At 53.2% G+C, this 18,962-nt stretch overlaps 2 protein-coding genes across 2 annotated transcripts; both read right to left on the bottom strand.

Annotated features, from left to right (window-relative positions):
• Positions 1–6,053: 6,053 nt before the first annotated feature.
• Positions 6,054–7,918, bottom strand: DAD1 (defender against cell death 1). The gene is made up of 3 exons (XM_065651179.1): positions 7,691–7,918; positions 6,715–6,865; positions 6,054–6,240 (listed from the first exon to the last, which is right to left on the bottom strand). Exons 1-2 carry the CDS (start codon positions 7,899–7,901, stop codon positions 6,735–6,737), a joined length of 342 nt encoding a protein of 113 aa, XP_065507251.1. The 5' UTR covers positions 7,902–7,918; the 3' UTR covers positions 6,054–6,240; positions 6,715–6,734.
• Positions 7,919–10,020: 2,102 nt separating this feature from the next.
• Positions 10,021–18,544, bottom strand: LOC135998282 (von Willebrand factor A domain-containing protein 5A-like). Its single transcript, XM_065651446.1, has 17 exons — positions 18,496–18,544; positions 17,878–18,125; positions 17,550–17,772; positions 17,063–17,205; positions 16,794–16,908; positions 15,601–15,728; positions 15,239–15,327; positions 14,665–14,809; positions 14,260–14,339; positions 13,641–13,752; positions 13,126–13,290; positions 12,899–13,002; positions 12,450–12,631; positions 12,064–12,270; positions 11,401–11,624; positions 11,067–11,193; positions 10,021–10,862 (listed from the first exon to the last, which is right to left on the bottom strand). Exons 1-17 carry the CDS (start codon positions 18,542–18,544, stop codon positions 10,783–10,785), a joined length of 2,421 nt encoding a protein of 806 aa, XP_065507518.1. The 3' UTR covers positions 10,021–10,782.
• Between the last annotated feature and the right edge of the window lie 418 nt (positions 18,545–18,962).

Genomic DNA, 18,962 nt, shown 5'->3' with positions numbered 1-18,962 from the left:
TTTTGCTCTTTTTTTTTAGTTCTTACAACCTTAGAATTCCCATTTTCTTTTTTTAATCATGCCGTAAAACTATACTGAAATATTTACCTGTTCACATGTGCACTTCTTGGAAACAGTGGATGCATGTGAAACTCACAGGCTGCTAATTCTTGAATTGTACTGGCAACCAACCGCAATGTCTTGGCATTTCTTTAGGCCTTGGGCTGCTATTAAACAATTATAAAAAATAAGAAACTTGTTTGTCTTTTGCATCTGGCATTTGAGGAACTTATTTTACTTTTCAGATAAACTTTAGGAATGGGCCTGGCCTTTGGGGTGAAGGAGGGACGGGGTGTCTGGACTCTTCTCTCCAGACTGACTTGTCCATCAGGTGCTTTTTGCAGTAACTGGCTGGATCTACTACAGAGAAAAGAGACACAAACTCCCTTTCCAGGACATCCTTGTTCTGTCTGGGTGAGGACCGCGTGTCTGGCTCGGAGGGAAGTGGAGGAGAGCACGTCTCCTTCAAGAGTAGACTCTGTTATGTGAAGACAATAGTGAATTACAACTTGCCCACAATGAGAGGACAAGGCAGTGGTCCAGGTTCTTGAAGGTCTTACTGCTATGGGGGATGTAGCAGCCTGACGTGTCCTACCTCTAAATGTCCCCCACTCCCAAGTGTCACTGAGAACAAAGCACCTACTTGGCATTAACGGTACTGACAGGCCCATGTCTCCAGGCTCACTCTGTCACTGGCAAGACTGGAAAGGAAATTTGCTCCTCTTGTGACATCAGTTTCTCCATCTTCTTGTGAAGCACCAGAAATTCCTCTGGAGGGAGAAACAAGAGGGGTGCGCTGAAGGAAACACACTCTCCTGCAAAGCTTGAACCTTGCTTGTACCTCCTCACACCAGCGCCCAAACTAAGTGGTAGGAAAGCCTCAGCAGAGTGGTGGGGTGATTTCCTCTCATGGGATATTTCTCACCATGCTGGATTCACAGCTATTGCAAGAAACTCTGATTTTGGAAAGGCTCATGCTTCAAATGCTGTTAGGCAAAAGCCCTGGCGTTTCATGTGGGAGAGGGTCTGCGTGAGAAGATGATCATAGAACCATTTTGGTTGGAAGAGACCCTTAAGAGCATCGAGTCCAACCATAACCTAAATCTAGCACTAAACGATATCCCTAAGAGCCTCATCTACATGTCTTTTAAACACCTCCAGGGATGGTGACTCCACCACTTCCCTGGGCAGCCTGTTCCACTGCTACACAACCCTATCCATGAAGAAATGTTTCCTAATATCCAATCTGAACCTGATGCCAGCATCCGTGCCACAGGATCTGAGCTCCTAGTGCTGAGCAGCAACACAACAGTCTCCCCGGTCTCCTGCCATGGTGCTGCCACCTGACCATGTAGCAGGTGCCCTGCACTCATTTACCTTTAGCATCGCTTTTAAAAATTAACATACATCTTAAATCCTTTGTGTTGCACTTCAAACCCACTCTTAGATGTATGGTCAAGGTGGACAGTGTGCTGCCTCTGTTTCCACATGTCAGTTTTTCCTCCTCCAGCTTAAATGACCCCAGTGATAAGATTTCCTGAGTGAGGGGATGTGTACAGATAAGGTAAAATGCTTTGAGTAAAGTGATCTCCAAAACACTGAATTTGTAGCTCTAGTTTGAAGATACTTTCAGATATTAGGCTTTCAATTTCCCACAACCACAATGTAACCTCCCCCCCACCATCACCACTTTGTGTTTTCTTGTTTATTTCGAGAGAGAAAAACCACAGAGCAAAGCAAAGGCAGGAAATAACACAGTGGGAGATGATGTGGAATGGGCCTCATGGCCCAGGTGGGACAGGAAGAGGACGCACCACCAGTTCCATTGCGTCGTGGTTGAGATCTGGGTCACCTTTTGATGCTCCTCTACACCCAACCACAGAAACCACTTCCTCTGGAAAGTGGGGCACAAAACAGGGGGTGGGGGAGCAGGGCTGGTGTGGCTCATGGCAGGGAGGAGGAACATGTGGAAAAGAACAGCAGACGTTAGACCACAAGCCAAAGTCGAACGAGGTGAAGGCATCCTCCCTTCCTGCCCCCTCACCACAGCCTGCTCTTGGGTCTGAGGAGTTGTTTTGGGTACAGCAGAAACAATTGAGCTATGTATAGCATAGGCGTGGGAAAGGAGGGGAAAATACGTTATCAAGTGTGGTGGGTAGTGGGGAGACATCTCAGAAGTGTGTAACATTTCTGAATTTGCTGATAGGCCCCTGCACCCTGTTACACAGGCAGTGAGTCCGAGCTGAAATATCCTTTCATTTCTCCTGACCCAAGAGAGAAAGAAAGAAGGTGGGACAGACCAGAGAGTCCTCTCACATTGGCAGTGAACAAGTTGCCGTGATCCATCTCTAGCACCCACTCCCCTATGACAGCTCCTGCCCACTAATACCTGCCTGTGGGAAGGAGATGAATTTGAATTTGTATCTTTTCTATGGGTTTTGTTGGAGAAAATAATGTGCCTGACATCTGTCACCTCCCACTAAACATTGTTCTGTACATGAAACAACCTCTCCTTGTCCTCTTCTAAGTGTGAACAGGGACACGAGCATCGTCTTTATAAGGTGTAGGTTCATCCAGACTTGGATGAGGGAATTGAGTGTACTATCAGCAAGTTTGCTGATGACACCAAGCTGGGAGGAGTGGCTGACATGCCAGAGGGCTGTGCTGCCATCCAGCGAGACCTGGACAGGCTGGAGAGTTGGGCGGGGAAAAATTTAATGAAATATAACGAGGGAAAATGTAGAGTCTTGCATCTGGGCAGGAACAACCCCAGGTTCCAGTATAGGTTGGGGAATGACCTATTAGAGAGCAGTGTAGGGGAAAGGGACCTGGGGGTCCTGGTGGGCAGCAGGATGACCATGAGCCAGCACTGTGCCCTTGTGGCCAAGAAGGCCAATGGCATCCTGGGGTGTATTAGAAGGGGGGTGGTTAGTAGGTCGAGAGAGGTTCTCCTTCCCCTCTACTCTACCCTGGTGAGACCTCATCTGGAATATTGTGTCCAGTTCTGGGCCCCTCAGTTCCAGAAGGACAGGGAACTGCTGGAGAGAGTCCAGCGCAGGGCCACAAAGATGATGAAGGGAGTGGAGCATCTCCCTTATGAGGAAAGGCTGAGGGAGCTGGGTCTCTTTAGCTTGGAGAAGAGGAGACTGAGGGGTGACCTCATCAATGTTTATAAATATATAAAGGGTGGGTGTCACGAGGATGGAGCCAGCCTCTTCTCGGTGACAACCAACAGCAAGACAAGGGGTAATGGGTTCAAGCTGGAACACAAGAGGTTCCACTTAAATGTGAGAAGAAACTTCTTCTCAGTGAGGGTGACGCTCTAATAGGACCTCAATTCTAGTGCTAATTTTATGGAAATAGAGGCATTGCAAGCTGTTAAAAATCAGAAAAAAAATATTTTAAAAATAAAATAAAATAAAATAAAATAAAATAAAATAAAATAAAATAAAATAAAATAATAAAAAAAAAAATAGTAAAATACGCCCCAGAAAACCCCCGGTCCCTCCTCCTCCGCGGGTCTCGCGCAGTTCTGCGGAGCGGCCACACGAGGTCCCACCCCGCAGGACGCGTCCACAGCGACCACGGGGCGGTGCCCGCGGCCGGAGCCGCAGCGGCTGCGGGGCCCCTCGCACGGGAAAGGTGAGACCAGCGGCTCGTGTCCATCTCCCGCCTGCTCCCCAGCGGTGGCAAAGCTGGTACCAGTGTAAACAAACCCATTTTAATGGCTGGGGCCGGAGGGCGGTAGAATCACAGAATATCCTGAGTTGGAAGGACCCAGAAGGATGATGGAGTCCAACGCCTGTCCCTGCACAGGACACCCCACAGGTCACACCGTGTGTCTGAGGACATTGTCCAGTCTCTTCTTGAACACTGTCAGGCTGGGGCCGTGACACCTCCCTGGGGAGCCTGTTCCAGTGTCCAGCACACTCTGGGTGAAGAGCCTTTTCCTCATGTCCAACCTGACCAACCCCTGGAAAAACTCAAATCGCTGGATTCAGAGTCCACAGTGCTCAGAGCTGACATCAATTCTCTGTCCCCACCACAGACACAACAGCAGCACCCTGTGAGACAGCAGAGACCCTACTCACCCATCGTAGGCAAGAGACTGAGGAGCCCCAGGTTTCACACTTCTATGGGTTTAATGGCTGCAGCACAGCTGGAAATGCTAAAAGGAAAGAGCCAGTAAACAGGATTCGTAATCTAGTGCTGAGGTTGAAGCCATCAGACCCATGTTTTAACTCCTGAGTGCCAGCAGCAGACAAGCATTGCTTTGTCATGTAGCCCGAGCGAACATTTTATCTACCCAGTTTCAGTTGCAGAACAAAGTAGACAAGCAGGACCAATACAAGGATGGAGCCTCGTGCCATGAAGTCACCCAGGTAAATTCTGCAGCCAACGGTGTGGAGAGGCTAGCAGGGGTTAATATCTCATGCTGTGCCCATGGTCAGATGACCACAGGGCTCTCATTTTCTATCAGGACAAAGGAGCATTTGACCTCAATGCAGGAGTTGGTCGCCAAGGGCCAAAGACACTGAGTTCAAGCATTTCACAGCACTCTAGAGGGGGAAGGGTCTGAGGTGTAACCTCCTCCATGGATCCAGAGTAGCTCAAGCGCAGTTCTGAGACACAGCTCAGCAGCCCCATCCGACATCCTTGGCTTTCCCAGCACATCAGACTGAAGTTCACACTGTGGGGAAGGTTTGGACACTCTTGAGGGCAGAGAGGCCCTGCAGAGGGATCTGGACAAATTGGAGAACTGGGCAATCACCAACTGCATGAGGTTCAACAAAAGCAAGTGCCAGATTTTGCACCTGGGACACGGCAACCCTGGCTGTACATACAGACTGGGGGACGAGATGCTGGAGAGCAGCTCTGCAGAGAGGGATCTGGGGGTTCTGGTCAATGGCAAGTTGAACATGAGCCAACAGTGTCCCTGGAGCCAAGAGGGACCTGTGTACTGGTGCATCCAGCACAGCAGGGCCAGCCAGGCAGGGAGGGGATTGTCCCGCTCTGCCCTGCGCTGGGGTGGCTTCACCTGGAGCATTCACTGTGTGCAGGGCTGGGGACACAGGGTAAAAGGAGATAAAGCTACTGGAGAGTGTCCAGAGGAAGCTATGAAGTTGGTGAAGGGTTTGGAGGGGAAGCCATATGAGGAGCAGCTAAAGTCACTGGGTTTGTTCAGCCTGGAGGAGACTAAGAGGTGACTGAGGGGAGAGCTCATCATGGTCTACAGCTTCATCACAAGGGGAGCAGTAGGGGGCAGGTGCCAAACTCTTCTCTTTAGTGACCAGTGACAGAACCCCAGGGAACGGCAGGAAGATGTGCTAGGGGAGATTCAGGTTGGACATGAGGAAAAGGTTCTTCACCCAGAGGGTGCTGGACACTGGAACAGGCTCCCCAGGGAAGTGTCACAGCCCCAAACCTGACAGTGTTCAAGAAGAGACTGGACAACGTCCTCAGACACACGGTGTGAACTGTGGGGTTGTCATATGCAGGGACAGGAGTTGGACTCAATGATCCTTGTGGATCCCTTCCAACTCAGGACATTCTATGATTCTATGGATCACTGCTAGGCCTTAGTGAGCCTTTAAATCCAGCTGTGGCATCCAGCTGTTGCATTCAGCTGTGCCCCACATGCCTCTGAGGGAGACAGGAGGGCCTCTGGGGAGGTGGGTACTCATGGGGCTGTGCTAGAGGACAGCCCTCACTTCCTTCTGTTCATCATTGCTAACCACAGCCTGACCCAAATTTTCCACAGCTTTGAAGCCTGAAGGCACACTGGCAACTACACTTTCCATGAGATAAAGCGTCAGGAAACGGGGAGATGAAAAGGGGGGATGACCATTGAGTTTCCCTGACGATTCGTTTCCTGTTTCTCTCTGAAACTGGGGCACAGAAAAAAACCCCTACTTGGTAGAAAGGGAAGGAGGGGGTAAAAAAAGGGAGCCAAGCCTGAGAGGGAACTTGGTCATCAGAAGAACCTCTGTATTTGTCACCAACAGGGAAAAGACTGCGGTATTATGAAGGGTTTTATTGACAGGAAGGATTACAGTAGCTGTAATGAGGCAGCAGACCCCTCCATAGGACCGTCCGTGGGGAAACATCTTGGTCCCTTCGTCTGGCCGTGGCAGCAGGTCAGGGTCTGCATGGAGCAGCCCTCCCCAGCACCAGGCTCAGAGCTCAAAAGCAATTCAAGACCTGCAGAGAGAAAGGCAACATGAGCCATGTTCCTGCAAAGGGACAGGAAAGACCCCACAGGCTCCAGTGACCTTGTGGCCTGTTGCAACAGTAACAACAGGGCATGTCCTCCGCTTCCCAGCACCAAACCCTCCCCGTACCAAACTCCTCCTCTGCTGAGAGATCCCAGACTTGCGCACCAGCCACACCATGGCCTCCCAATAGCGCCAGGAGCTCCAGCTCCCAAAGCCCCTCCTGCAAAATGGTGTATTTCTCTTCTAAGAGAGACATGTGCGTGGGTTTCCGTAGCACTCTAATTAAACTGCCTTTTAAATTATACAAGCCAAAAAGTACATGCACAAAAACAGAAACTGTGAATTCTAACCCTGTATCAACCTAGAGAACAGCCAGGAGCTGGGGCTCCTGCATTCACTGTCTCCTTCAGCTCCCCAAAAGTACTTAAGTCATGTGAGCTGTGAGCCCATGGATCAGTACCTCAAAGTCTCTTCTGGAGCTCAGCCAACAAAATTGATGACGACAAGATGGAGGATGGTGTTTGCAAAGAGGAAATCAGCGAACGCCCGCTCTGGTGAAATGCCTTGGAACTCGCCTTTGTTCTGGGGGTTGATCTGGATCCGAAGGCAAACTGCGCGGCAGGGAAAGAACGAGAGACGGGGGATCACAACAGGCAGCCATGGCAGGCAGCACCATCCTGGGGCAGCCCAGCCCACCTGCGTCCCCATCCCACAAGAAAGGGTAACTCTGTCTCTATTGTAAGATGAGCAGGACACTTGCAGGGGATTTGCAGTTTCCCCACAGCCCTATGCTATCAGGGTGGTCAGGAGAGTCCTGAGGGGAATAGGCTTATAACAAGATGGGACTCACAAAGAAATAGGAATATTTTTGTGTTCTCTACTGAGTGTGTTGGGGAGGGCTGCACAGATGATCCTATCCAACCTAAATGACCCTATGATTCTTTTGAGGGGAATTATAGGACAGCAACACCCTGAAGCAGTCAGTGCTGGTCTGGGTCTCACCATGGGACAGCTGCTACAGAAGGTCACCAGTACAGGATGGTACCGGGGAGGGCTCCCGAGTGCCAGGAGCAGCACGGACACCCTGGGGCTGACAGGATCCGGGCTCTGTGGAGCGTCTGGGCAGGATCCCCGCAGGGTCACAGCTGCTGTGGAGCCTCCTGCTGCGGGGCAGGAGCCGGGGGGTTCCGGGAGAAGATGGGGGTGTTGGAGCTCCCTGGCTGCCCGGGCAGGTCTGAGGCTGCTGTAGGTGACCCCCGTGGGCTGCTGGGGAACGGCCGCGGCTGCCAAGGAAACCCCGGGTCACCACAGGAGATCTGGGCGTTTCCAGGGCAGCCCTCGGGCGTCGGGACCTCTGGGCGCTGCTGGGGGAGGCTCGGGCTTTGCTACAGACGCGGGTGCAAAGGGGATCCCGGGGGAGCCGGGCGGGCACTGACCGCCCAGGATGAAGCTGCCGACGGCGGAGATGAAGCCGCTGAGGAAGGAGTTGAACGGGAAGGTGCCCACGCCGAGGCAGTAGCCGAACTGGAGCGCCCCGGTGAGCAGCACGTACAGCAGGTAGGCGTCCAGCACCTTGAGGCGGCCGGACGTGCCGCTGCCGTACTCGGCCAGGAACCGCCGCAGCACCGAGCGCACCGAGCCCGACATGGTCCGGATGAGGTGGCCGGAAGCAACCCGCGCAAGCGCTTCCGGGGCACCCCGAGGCGGCGCAGGCGCGCGCACCCAACTCGCCGCCGGGTCAGCGGATGCTGCGCAGGAGCGGTCCTCGTGCCCGCAAAAGGGCGGAACTCGGCGCCGTCGCCGGCCGCTGTACGCATGCGCAGGAGTGCCTGCCTCGGAGGCCGAACCGGAGACCCAGGAGAGGGGTCAGACAGCTTTGGCTCTCATTTTCACTACGTAAAGACCCGCTGGCTGAATCAGGACAGCTCAGATGTGCCTCCACAAACATGGTACTTTCCTCTAATCTTCAGCATAAAGTGATGACTTTCCCGTGATGGCGCCTGGGAACGAAGACTTGGGTGTGGGTGTCACCTGTTCTACCCCATATCACTTCCCTCCCTATCCCCTCTGAAAATCCCCGTCTCACACGATGAGCACAATTATGTCCCTGCTGATTTCATCCCCGTAACTTTCGAGCCTTTACAGGGAGATGGAGATGGTGAAGGAAAGCACCTAGGTAGGTGGTCCATAGAAATCCAGGAATGGATAGGTGGCTCAAAAAGGTGATGCAACCAAACTCTAATACACCTTTCGCCCAGGTTGGGATGAATTGTGTCTGGAAATGCTGATGACAAACGCGATTAGGAGAGGTTCCTGCACTGAACATGGTGAATCAAGAGCGTGAGGACCTTCCCTGTGATGGTGCCTGGGAACGAAGACTCGGGTCTGGGTGTCACCTGTTCTGCCCTCCTTATTCTCTCTGAAAACCCCCATCTCACAGGAAGGCCGACAGAAAGTTCAGCTTTTCCACTCTTCCTGCCGTAGAGGGAGCTCTGGGCCTGAAGAAGCTGAATGCCATTTCCTAGTGTTATGGAAATAGTGTCCTGGGGGGTGTCTGCCTGGGGATTTCAGGAACACAGCACCGTGTATCCCTGTGGAGGATGAAAGCTCTGAGCTGGTGCACTGTTTCAACACCCCAGGCAATGGCTGTCCCTCCCCAGACCTCCAGAGCATTTCAGCCTACTCTAAGCAAAAGAGTAACTGAGGTAGAGTAGCAAGCACAGGCTTTTCCAAACTGGCACAGCAGCGCTCGGTGGGGCTCTGGAAAGGGAATTCAGCTCATATCCTGCAGAAGATTATAATGGGATTGACTTCTTCAGAATTAGGCAGCTGTGGCTGACTGAGGTTGCCTATTCAGGTTCTGCCAATGGTCAACGGGGAGAAAGAACCCGAGTCTGTTATTCCCTCTAGGCCATAGACACCAACTAAGTTTGATCAGCTGAGTCACCCTTGTGAGTCTCTTGGTGGGAAGAAACCAAAACCTCTCCCTGGATCAACAAAGCATTTGTTGATGGCTGAAGTAAGCGGAGCTACTAGTATTTCGTCACAGTCCTGATTCACCTCTCCAAAACGTGAGGTCCCCAATGCCCTACTTTCCTTCTACACCCCATGGAGTATGGGAAGGCACATTTCTCTCAGCCCTGCCCCATTTGCCTCTCTAGGGAAGGTGACTCCTCTGTTTCCCCACTGACCTCCAGGGCAGGAGGGGGCTGCTGGTGGTACACAGACATTTGTGCTGTGTCTGCTACAGACAGCAGAGGTGAAGCTTCAATAGAGAACAGCATTTCTTTTCAGAGCCACATGCTCCAATGGAGATAAAAAACTAAAGCTAAATACAAGTTGGTCATTAGTCACCTGACAACTTTTCTGTTACAGCTAGGATAAGTTAGACACCAGCCATCTATGTGCTAGGCAAAGTGTTGGTACCACTAAGATTAAGCTGAAAAAAGTTCAAGCCAAAAGAAGTCTAGAAAAATCCTGGCAAGTCCTCAGCTCTGGTCTTGCTAACCTGGAACAGGTCTGTGCTCTTCCAAGAGCAATGGCAGCACCTTATTTAGTGTATTACAGTACACAGATCTCTGGGAAGCTGTGTCCTTTCATGTCCCTCCTGGTGACTCATAGATGGCCCATGGAAGGAAGGATCATAGGCCCAACTGAAATAGATGCTATGTCACACCTTTTGGCTGATAGAAGATTCACTGTTTATTGGAAAATGAATCAGAGACTTTGCCAACATGGAATGAGACCCATGAATTCAGGGCCCTGGGGCAGGAGGGAGTACATACTGGTTTGCTGATCAAAAGCTCCTGCAGTTCCACCTCCAACATGCTGATAGTTTTCAAATCAATCTTGTCCCACATGAATTCTCTTAGACATTATGATGGGCTGGGTCAGATGTAGATGACAGTTTTACTTCTGAAATGATTGTTTTACATGACAATGCAGAATGGGAGTTCCTGACACAGCCTGGACTTTTGGGGTAAAGCAAAGAGGTCAGCAAATGGGGCACAGCAGGAGTCCCTCATTGTGAGCCACTGCTGTTGTGCCCACTGTTGACACCTCTAAACACTCGTCTTTTCTAGTGTGCACAGCACTGTTGTCAAGGCAGAAACCATAGAATCATAGAATCATTTAGGTTGGGAAAGACCCTTAAGATCATTGAGTCAAATTGTTAATCTGCCCAGTAAACCATGTCCCTAGGCGCCATCTTTGTGGAGGCCAGTGGCCCATTTTGCCAAAACATGATTCAGGAAGGGCAACCACTGGGGAATGTGTTGGCTCCTTCCCACTCCACCTCCACCCAAACCAAACATGCTGGAGGCTCTGAACTAGAGGTTTCCTCTTGAGTATGATACAGGTTTAGCCCAACCAGAAGAAGACTTAAGCAGTGAGAATTCATCTGTAGTGTAAGACCCCAGCTGGTAGCAACACTGATATCCCTGCACAGTATGTGAATTTAGGCTGTACTTTCTGGCCATTTTTAGCTCTGCAGGTGCTGCTGGTCTATAGCACAAGGCATGTGTTGAGCTCAGAGCCTGAAGACACTTGGCTTCACGCTGCTCCCAAGGAGGGTGTTGGCTGCCTCCAGGCACTTGTCCAGCTGGGACACTGCAATCAGGGAGAGACAGGTGCACAAGGGGAGTCAGGCCGGAGGGAGAGTCCACAGATGGAAGGGAGAAAGGGGACACAGGACTCTTTCACCTGTCCCCAGGAAACTGTGGTCATGTGAAGGGGTCAGGCAGGTCCCACTGGAGAGAGAAGGGAGGAGGCTGTGCTGTGGGGATCAGCAGGAAAAGGACCCTCAAGACTCACCAGCTTGGCTGCAGAGCCAGGTCACAGCCTTGGCCTCCAGCAGCTCACAGAGGTCTTGGTAACACTTGTCCTTTCTGTTCAGCCAGGTCACAGCCAGCGCTGTGGCCCAGATGCGTGGCTCCATGTCCTGGAGGAAAGCAATGACTCAGACCAGCACACAGTGCTGAGCATCCTCCTGCCCCCTCACTGCTTCCCACTCCTTCCTTTGTGGCTTCTGGATTCCCATCCCTTCATTCCTCTCTGGTTGCCCTTTGTATGCCGGTGTTGCCACCAGCCAAGGGGTTCCCACTGCCCCAGGACGACACGCTGCCACTGTAAGAGGTTCTCCGCTTACCTCACCAGGCATCTTTCCCTTGATTTCAACCTCATCAAGTTCCAGCACAGAGGCCAAGCTGGAGCTGAGGGCCCAGGAGCCATCTACATTCTGCAGTGCCACCAGCTCCTGGCACTCAGCAATGGCTTTGGTGAACCAAAGCCCAAAAGTTGGTGAGCACAAAACAAATGTTGTGGGGTCCACATACTTGAGAGAAGAAACAGATGGTGGTGGTGGTTTACATGCTGTGGGAGAAGATGTGAACAGGAGGGTTGGGAGAATCACAGGAAGCTGACCTCTGTGCCATATCCCAGAACACTATCTCTGCTCTTCTTTAGGCAGATACTTGCAGTCTAAGCCCCTATCTGCATGTCCTCAAAGGACACTCCTACCTTGCCCCCAGCTTTGACCATTGCCTCTACTCCTGGCATTCCTGCCCAGCCATGTCCAAAGACTTCTCTTGATACCTCCCCCACACCACATCTTAGCCAAATGTGTATTTATGATCCAGCACCATCCCTGTCCCCTCCCTGGGTGTCTCTGAGCAGGGTCTCATGTTCGCTGAAGGACTTGCAGGTTTAAGGGTAACAAAGGAAAGGGTTAAAGGCAAAATTCATTGGTTTCCATGCCATGGGCAAGACATGGCAGTATAACCCTCCTGTAATGTGTTAAATTATCCCATACCTTTTGAGCGAGCCCCCCGCTGAGGCAGGGCAGCAATGCCATGGGTGAGTCGACGGAGGGCAAGCCATGATGCACACGCTGCTGTCAGCCAGCCGGGTGGGACCCAGAGGCTCACAGGATAGCAGGAGGAGACCCTGCTGGAGCCACGAAGCTCAACAATCTGGCAGGGGACGAGTGACTGGCGCAGTGGAAACAGTGCCAGGGGCCCTTTGAGGACAAACAGAAAAAGGGGCTGAATTAAGCAGATGGGAAAGAAGGACCTGGTGGTGATGGGGCCTACCCCGTGGGACTGGGGGTTCCCTGTCGCTGGGGTTCTAGCTCCAGTGGAATGAGAACATCTCACAGAGCTGCGCCACCAGCTCTTTCCCACAAGTGTCTTTCCTTACCTTGGTACCAGCTGACCCTCTGTGATGTGCAAACCCCCACATAGCTGGTAAAGGGGCAGATGATCCCCGAAGTGAGGCTGATCTCAACTGCGCGATGCCTTGGTTCATCCCCTGACCCACTCATAGCCTCTAGCGACAACCTCTTCAGCAAGCATCTTGCAGCCAGACGATGCCCAGCCAGCCTAGGGAGAGAGCGGGGTGAGGCCTGAGGGAAAACCTGGATGCCAGGGTCCTCATCTCTCTGGAAGGAGGTGATACCCAGGTTTCTGGGTCCTATCGCTGTGAGGTCAAAGCAGGGAAGGACAGCATGCTTGGACACTTGGGATCTCTGCCAGTTTGGGACTGCGTGTGGAAGGTGAGCATGCACAAGCTGTCTGGACCTCTCTCTGGTGGACTCTGTGTTAGAAATGAAAGGGATGCATGCATCTTCCCTTGGGACAGGTTCTCACCGGCCACCTCCCTGTGGGCACAGAGAGAATTCGATCGTGTGAGTGACATGCTGGCCGTTCAGGATGTACTGCAAGGTCATGACCCCCTTGGCCACTGTTGTATCCTGGGAACACATGGGAAGCTACTGGAGGTTACTGGGGACACAAGATGGTTATTGGGGGATATTGGAAAGTTACTGGGAGGCTACTGGGAGGTAACTGGGTGTGACTGTAGTCCCAGCTCTCACCTGTGCCTGTCCATGGATCTGGACATAGAGGAGGCTGTGTTGACCCTGAAAGATGGACTGAGGTGTGCCACCCAGCACCTCAACCTCCAGACCGCGGGGCAGGGTCCAGCTCAGAGAGATTCCCTCAGCTGCTGGCTTGAGGGCCCGCTTCAGGCACTTCAGCACCTGGGGACAGAGGGCAGGACACTGGGGACAGTTCACAGCTCTGCCAGGGTTCAGCCCATGGCCACCAGTGTTGGGCTTCCCTGAGGTCCAATGGAATGTGTAGGGTAGCCTGTGTGTGCTGGGTTCCCTGGGCACAGTCAGGTCTGTGGGTTACAGTGGGGCAGAGCCTGGGCACCTGGGTTCTCAGTGGGGTGGGGTGGTGGGGTAAAGTCACGGGAAGCCTGAATGCCTGGGTTCTTGGGGCAGCTGGGTCTCAACTACTGTGTGTGGGCAGTCCAGGTGCTGGGGTACTCAAAGTCAGTGTGTCTGTGGAATAGAGGGGGGACCCGCCAGGGCTCCTGGGTTCCTACCACAGCTGTCATACTGTTGTCAGAGGAGATGTAGGTAGCTTCACCCCCTGTCTCCCTGGCCAAGGCCATAGCGAGGGCAGCGCTGTCCTCAGAGAAGAAGAAGGAGAAACACCTACTGGGAAAGCAGGGAGAGGTGTTAGAAATGAGACGTGGATGCAAGGATGCCAGCATAGAGCTGGAGAACACAGGCTGAGTCAAAGCTGGGGGAACAAATTTGGGGTGCAGAACAACGGGGCAGGAGGAAGAGCAGGGAGTGAGGGATGGGTTGGAGCTGGGCTTAGACAGGGAGCTGGCAGAGGAGAGCTGGGACTTGGGGCAGAGCTGGGGTCAGACTAGTGAGGCTGGGGCAGAGCTCTGGGGCACATCAGGGTGTACAACTCCTGTGCCTCAGTCTCCCTACCCAGTCTGTGAAGGGTGCCTTGGTTGTGGGAGTAGCATGCAAGGACTCCCACACAGGGGCTTGGCATAGGAGAGCTGTGCAGTGTGGGAAGGGTCTTTGGGACACTGGAGGGGCCCAAGGGTTGGGACAGGCACTGGTGAACAGGGGTCCTCATCAGGAAGGGAAATGACTGGGCAACCAAGGGTAACTGGAGGACTGGGGGCAGAGGGTCCCCATTACCGGTGGCTGTTGTGGTGACGGCAGACCTCAGCTGCAATGGCTTCCTTGTCAGGTGGTAGCCCGGTCATGAAGAGGAAGAGCTGGGAGACAGGGGACATGAGTGGTGGGGCCCTGCACAGGGACTCCAAAAAGGGGAGAGCAGGTTACTGAAATGGAGAGAGGGGCCCAAGAAAGGGGCTTCCTGGAGAAAGACTACCCAAGGGAGAGGTGTCGACTCAGGGCCAGAAACAGAAACCCCCAGAGCTATAGACCGTCCTCCCCATTCCCCCACACCTCACAGTATCCTTCTTGTTCCCTTGTGACCACCATACAACTTTGGGTGGCTCCTCCCACCCACACTCCTGTGTCCTCTCTCTCCTCCTTGGACACTTGTCCCCCCACCCCTCCATGACCCTGCACCCAGACCTGGCGCGTGTGCCCGTGGGGACGAGGGGTATCGTAGATTGAGCGGAGGGTTCCCAGCAGGTTGGTGTCACCCAGACTAGAGCCGGTGGAGGGGATGCGCCGCATGGCCTCGATCAAGTTGTCCTGAGTATATTCAACACTTTGCCTGAAGGAGACACGGCGTGTTTGGAGAACACATTGCTCTGTGCTGGCCCTAGTGCTCCCTGAGGCCCTGCCCCACAGCACTTCCCACAGCTATGGCCTAGGGTGTTCTGCAAGTCCTTGCCCCAGCCCATAGCAGTTCTTAAAGAGACCTGGCTTCATAGTTCCTACAAGACTCTGCTCAACAGACATGCTATCCCATGATGCCACAAAGATCCCATCTCCAGAACCCAGCCCTGCCCTACAGCACCCAACCTTGCCCCATACCAACCAGCTGATTTCAGAGCATGCACACCTGGCCTCCAGCATCTAACCCTGCTTCATAGCACCCATCTTAACCCCACAGCACCCAGCCATGCCCCACAATATCTAGCTCTACCCACCAGCACCTAATCCAGCCCCATAGCACCCAGCCTGCCCCATGTTTGCTCACGGGTAGATGCCCACAGAGGTTTCTCCATAGCAGTAGATGTTGAAGTAGCAGCCCAGGGGCAGGCTTTTGAGAAGGAAGAGCAGAGAGTCCTGTGGAAAGACACAGCAGACAGGTCTTGGGAAGCACTGGGAAGGGGGTGGGGGTGCAGATGCCTTTTCCCATAGTCTGGACCTCCTAAAACCTTTGGACTCTTCTGGATGACCCAAGCCCTGAACTCCTGTGGGCACCTGAGGTGTTTCAGGACCATTTGAGGCCCCACCAGTCCCCCCTCACATCTTGGTCCTTCTGTAAACGCCTGCCCTGGTCTGCTGCCCCTTAACCTGCTCCTCCGCCCCATCCTGCTCTCTGCTCTGTGAGGGTACCTGTGCATGCTCAAGAAAAGTGGTGTCCAGGAGGAAGATGAACTCTCCAGACTGGTACTGCCCAGGCACTGCCTCAGGGATGCTGGGTGCCAGTGTCACCAACACCATGGGGTCACCAAGCAGGGAGCCTGGAGGAGGTGTGGGGTTGGATGAAGGCCAGGTAGGGACCCTCTCCTCCTCCTCCTAGTTCTGATTCTCTTTGTGCTTTCAGCTTCCACCATCCCAGCGCCCACGATACCCTACACTGACACCTCAATACCCTACTGTACTGTCCACCAGTTACACAGCCCAGAGCCCCATGTATTACAACCCAGTGCCTCCAATACAGCTACCCAGTGAGCCCTAACATAGAATCATAGATACATTTTGGTTGGAAAAGACCTTTAAGATCATCAAGTCCAACCATTAACCTAGCACTGCCAAGTTCACCTCTAAACCGTGTCCCTAAGAACTTCATCTACAAGTCTTTTAAACACCTCAACTACTTCCCTGGGCAGCCTGTTCCAACGTCCAACAACCCCTTCCATGGAGAACTTTTTCCTAATATCCAGTCTAAACCTCCCCAGCACAACTTGAGGCCGTTTTCTCTGGTCCTGGCACTTGTTCCTTGGGAGCAGAGCCCGACCCCCCCTGGCTGCAAGCTCCTTTGAGGCAGTTCAGAGATCAGAAGGTCTCCCCTCAGCTCCCGTTCTCCAGCTGAACCCCCAGCTCCCTCAGCCGCTCCCATCACACTTGTGCTCCAGCCCCTCACCAGCTCCGTTCCCTTCTCTCAACTTGCTCCAGCACCTCAAGGTCTTTCCTGTAGTGAGGGGCCCAAAATTGACTCCAGGATTCGAGGTTTGGCCTCACCAGTGCCCAATACAGGGTGATGGTGACTGCTCTGGTCCCGCTGGCCGCACTAGTGCTGATACAAGCCAGGATGCTGTTGGCCTTCTTGGCCACCTGGGCACACTCCTGGCTCGTAATCAGCTGTTATGGACCAATACACATCCTGCTGTATCTGATACCTCACCACAGTGTCCCAAACACCCTACTCTTAAACCCCAGGACCCAAACTATCCCATCTGAATGCCTCCCATTTCCATCCCAGTGTCCAGTGATATCTTGCCCCCAGAATCCCCAGTGTGTCCCCATGCCCCCATGCCTCCTGCAACGCAGATGTGCCCCCCTGTTCCCTCCCCAGCTCCACTCACCTGCGGAGGCCCCAGGGTCTCCCTTCTCCACCACAGCACTGACTGCAGTGAGATCTCCAAAATACACCAGCAGCTCCAAATCCTGCTGACTTGGGGGGCTGCCAGCCAGGGACACCTGGAGAAGGAATGCCTGGTCAGACACAGGAAGAGGGGACCAAATTCAGCATTTGGCCAGGAGCACAGGCAGTGATCTCAGTGCACTCCCTTTTTCTCAGTGATGCTGCCCCTCCAAAGCTGCCCCCAGGGTCCTGGCACTCAGGAGGGCACACCTGAGCAGTGCTGCGGTCCTGGGCAGTGTAGATCAAAGGGGAGAGGTTGAAGTTGGCATGGACATGGGCCACTCCACGGGGTGACTGCAGGCTGGCGGTGAGCAGCAGGCTGTAGGGCAGCTTGCCAGTGTGACAATTCCAGGCTGCAAGGAGAAACACGGCACTGGGGAGGGCGAAGGTTCTCCCTGCAGGAGTGGCAGGGGGCAGGATATATAGGGCACAGGGAGAGAATTGGGGGTTGTCAATAACGTGCATGGAAGGGCCCATCAGTCTCTTTATGGGAAACGTGTGGGAGGTGTGGAACCCCTCATGGGGCACAGGGAAGAATATATGGATCTGTCCAGGGGCTGCATGGTGGAAAAATGTGGGTCCCCCTGTGAGTCCCAAGGGAATTTTCATTGAGTCTGTTCATAAAGTACATGGGGAGTCTGTGGCCCTTCTATGGGGTGTGTGACTGGGAGAGCAGGTTCCTTGTGGGGTCACTCACCATACAGTGTTGTGTAGGGATGCAGTGTAGGTGGCAGCACGAAACGGGCTGCTCCATCTGGTTCCCGCAACAGCTCTTGGACATAGCGCAAGGTCACAACCACCTCCCTGCCAGGGGCCAGGGTGCCCAGGAAGCAGGCAAACACCTCACCCGGATATTTAGACTGATCCTGAAGGTATTCCATGTTCTCCCAGCCTCCTGTAGCCTCGTGCAGTTGCTGGGCCTGGGTGGGAAGGGGAGGGACAGAAAGCTGATCACCAGGCGGACCGTGGGCTTCTCATCCCATGCCCCTGTGGTGGTTCACCCATTCATCCCCCGATGCTGGTACCTCATCCTGTAGCATGGCCTGGATCTTGGCATCCTTACTACGGGTCTGGAAGGAGTAGATGGCCATCTGGGGGCTCAGGGGGAAGACAAAGAGCACTTCTGTGGAGATCAGACTCTTGTTCTGGTAGACAAGTTCTGAGGCCACGTCAGCCACATAATCCTGGATAGCAACATCCACCACAGCACTACACAGAGGCACTGTGTGCAGTGGTATGCGGAGCCACTTCCCCAGCAAAAAGGATCCTGTTGCTGTTGAGAGAGATGCGACCTGTCCATCAGCATCCATGAACAACACAAGGAGGTGGTTGGGGCTGCTTCAAGTATGTGCCTGTTCCCACCCTGGAAACCAAGCCTGGGTGACCAACACTACTGAGGATCTAGTGTAGACCTGCCATAGAGCAATGTCTGTCCCCCCACCCCAAGCTTCCCTTTTTCCCCCTACCTCTGTTCCCCACCCTTTTCCTGCAGAGCTCTTGACCTTTCCTACCGTCATTTCACTCTGGGATCATCCTTTCCAGGTATTTCCCCCTCTGGCTGCCTATCTTTCTCCTTTCTTTGTCCCTGTTTGAGAGCATCCCCATCCCCCAAATGTCCCTCAGCAGCCTGAACCTCAGCTCACTGTCGTGGGCGTAGGATTTTCCTAGAAGTCCAAAGCTCTGACGCAACATTGCTGGAGATGGGCAGACAAGGAAGATCCACAAAAATCACCAGGCAGACCCTATTTGGGAAGATTTCATGTCATTTTCCCAGACCTACACACATAGCTGGAAGCCCCAACCCACCATGTACAGCCAGAGCAAACCCAGGGATTCAGAAATCCCTGTTGATGAGCACTGGGACATCACCAGGTGTATCTGTGCATTGAGGAGGTCTGCACCCCACCCCCACCACAGGAGGATTTTGAAGAGAACTGAGGGATAGCAAGGGAAGATGGAGGGAAGATGGCATGAAAGCAAGAGTGGATGGATGGATGGATGGATGGATGGATGGATGAGACTGTAGTGGGATGAACAATACATGGCTATTCATCCATGGCTGGCTGGATAGATTGTCAGACAAGGTCCATTTTGGGACAGATGGATGCAT

The sequence above is a fragment of the Caloenas nicobarica genome, chromosome 24 (genome assembly GCF_036013445.1).
Source record: "Caloenas nicobarica isolate bCalNic1 chromosome 24, bCalNic1.hap1, whole genome shotgun sequence".
Lineage (NCBI taxonomy): Eukaryota > Metazoa > Chordata > Aves > Columbiformes > Columbidae > Caloenas > Caloenas nicobarica.
The sequence above is the reverse complement of the archived record's forward strand: the minus strand, read 5'-3'. Positions and strand labels throughout refer to the sequence as shown.